Source organism: Sphaeroforma arctica (genome assembly GCF_001186125.1).
Source record: "Sphaeroforma arctica JP610 unplaced genomic scaffold supercont1.810, whole genome shotgun sequence".
In the NCBI taxonomy this organism is placed as follows: Eukaryota; class Ichthyosporea; order Ichthyophonida; genus Sphaeroforma; species Sphaeroforma arctica.
In genome coordinates, this window is record NW_014039748.1 from 30,811 (window position 1) to 31,621 (window position 811).

Below are 811 nucleotides of genomic sequence, written 5' to 3' on the forward strand. Positions count from 1 at the left end.
ATATACATACATACATATATTGATGCGTGTTTATGTGTTCGTGTTGTCTTACCTTGACCAGTATTTGCACGGTGGTGTCATGCACATCATCGACTGAACTGCCAATGTCAATGCCCGACCCATTCCGACTGACCCCACGACCCACATGCGAATGCGACAGTAATGATGACAGCTTGCCTAAACTCGCTCTGTAGAACAATATGAAGGGATCATGTGTTTTCAAACTATTCGTGGATGGATTTGTATGGATATGTGTCTACGATGTAGTCGTGGATGTAATATGTGCTAACTACGTATACGTGGTTGTATGTGTATGAATATGTGCTTACGAAATTTATGTGGATATATGTGTATGAATATGTACATATAAAGTACATATAGATCTATGCGTATGAATATGTGCTCACGAAAGTATAAATGAATGTATGTGTATGAATGACACCCAGGGTATGTACCTGGGACCTTTTGGTGCCGCTCTCGGACTGATAACCCCATTTGCAGGAGAAGGCGGTCCTGGAGATGGGGCTGCTTGGGCTGTGGGTATAACAGACCTTTTCGTAAAGATCTGTGGCATAAAAAGCGGGATAAACCGGGACGAACGAGCATTAGCATGCGCTGAAGAAATGTGTGTGTACCGTGTTGGTACAGAGCAAAATACGAAATATTTGGAATGATAGCTGTCCATTAAAGATATGGAGGAAAAGATAAAGATATGGTAGTAGACACTGGTGTCGATATATATATATATATATATATATATGTATATATATATATATATACATAATACATACATACATACATACATACATAC

The 811-nt window shown here is 39.2% G+C and overlaps 1 protein-coding gene across 1 annotated transcript in view; it reads right to left on the minus strand.

Moving 5' to 3' along the window:
• Nucleotides 1–51: 51 nt before the first annotated feature.
• SARC_08708 (CAMK/CAMKL/BRSK protein kinase) overlaps nt 52–811 on the minus strand; it is a gene marked incomplete at its 3' end in the record, with an annotated part of 10,324 nt that continues 9,564 nt past the window's right edge. Inside the window, exons 10-11 of the mRNA XM_014297305.1 lie at nt 456–565; nt 52–188 (exon numbers count right to left, since the gene is read on the minus strand). Coding sequence (XP_014152780.1) covers nt 52–188; nt 456–565 — 247 coding nt within the window. The remainder of the gene's footprint in view (nt 189–455; nt 566–811) is intronic.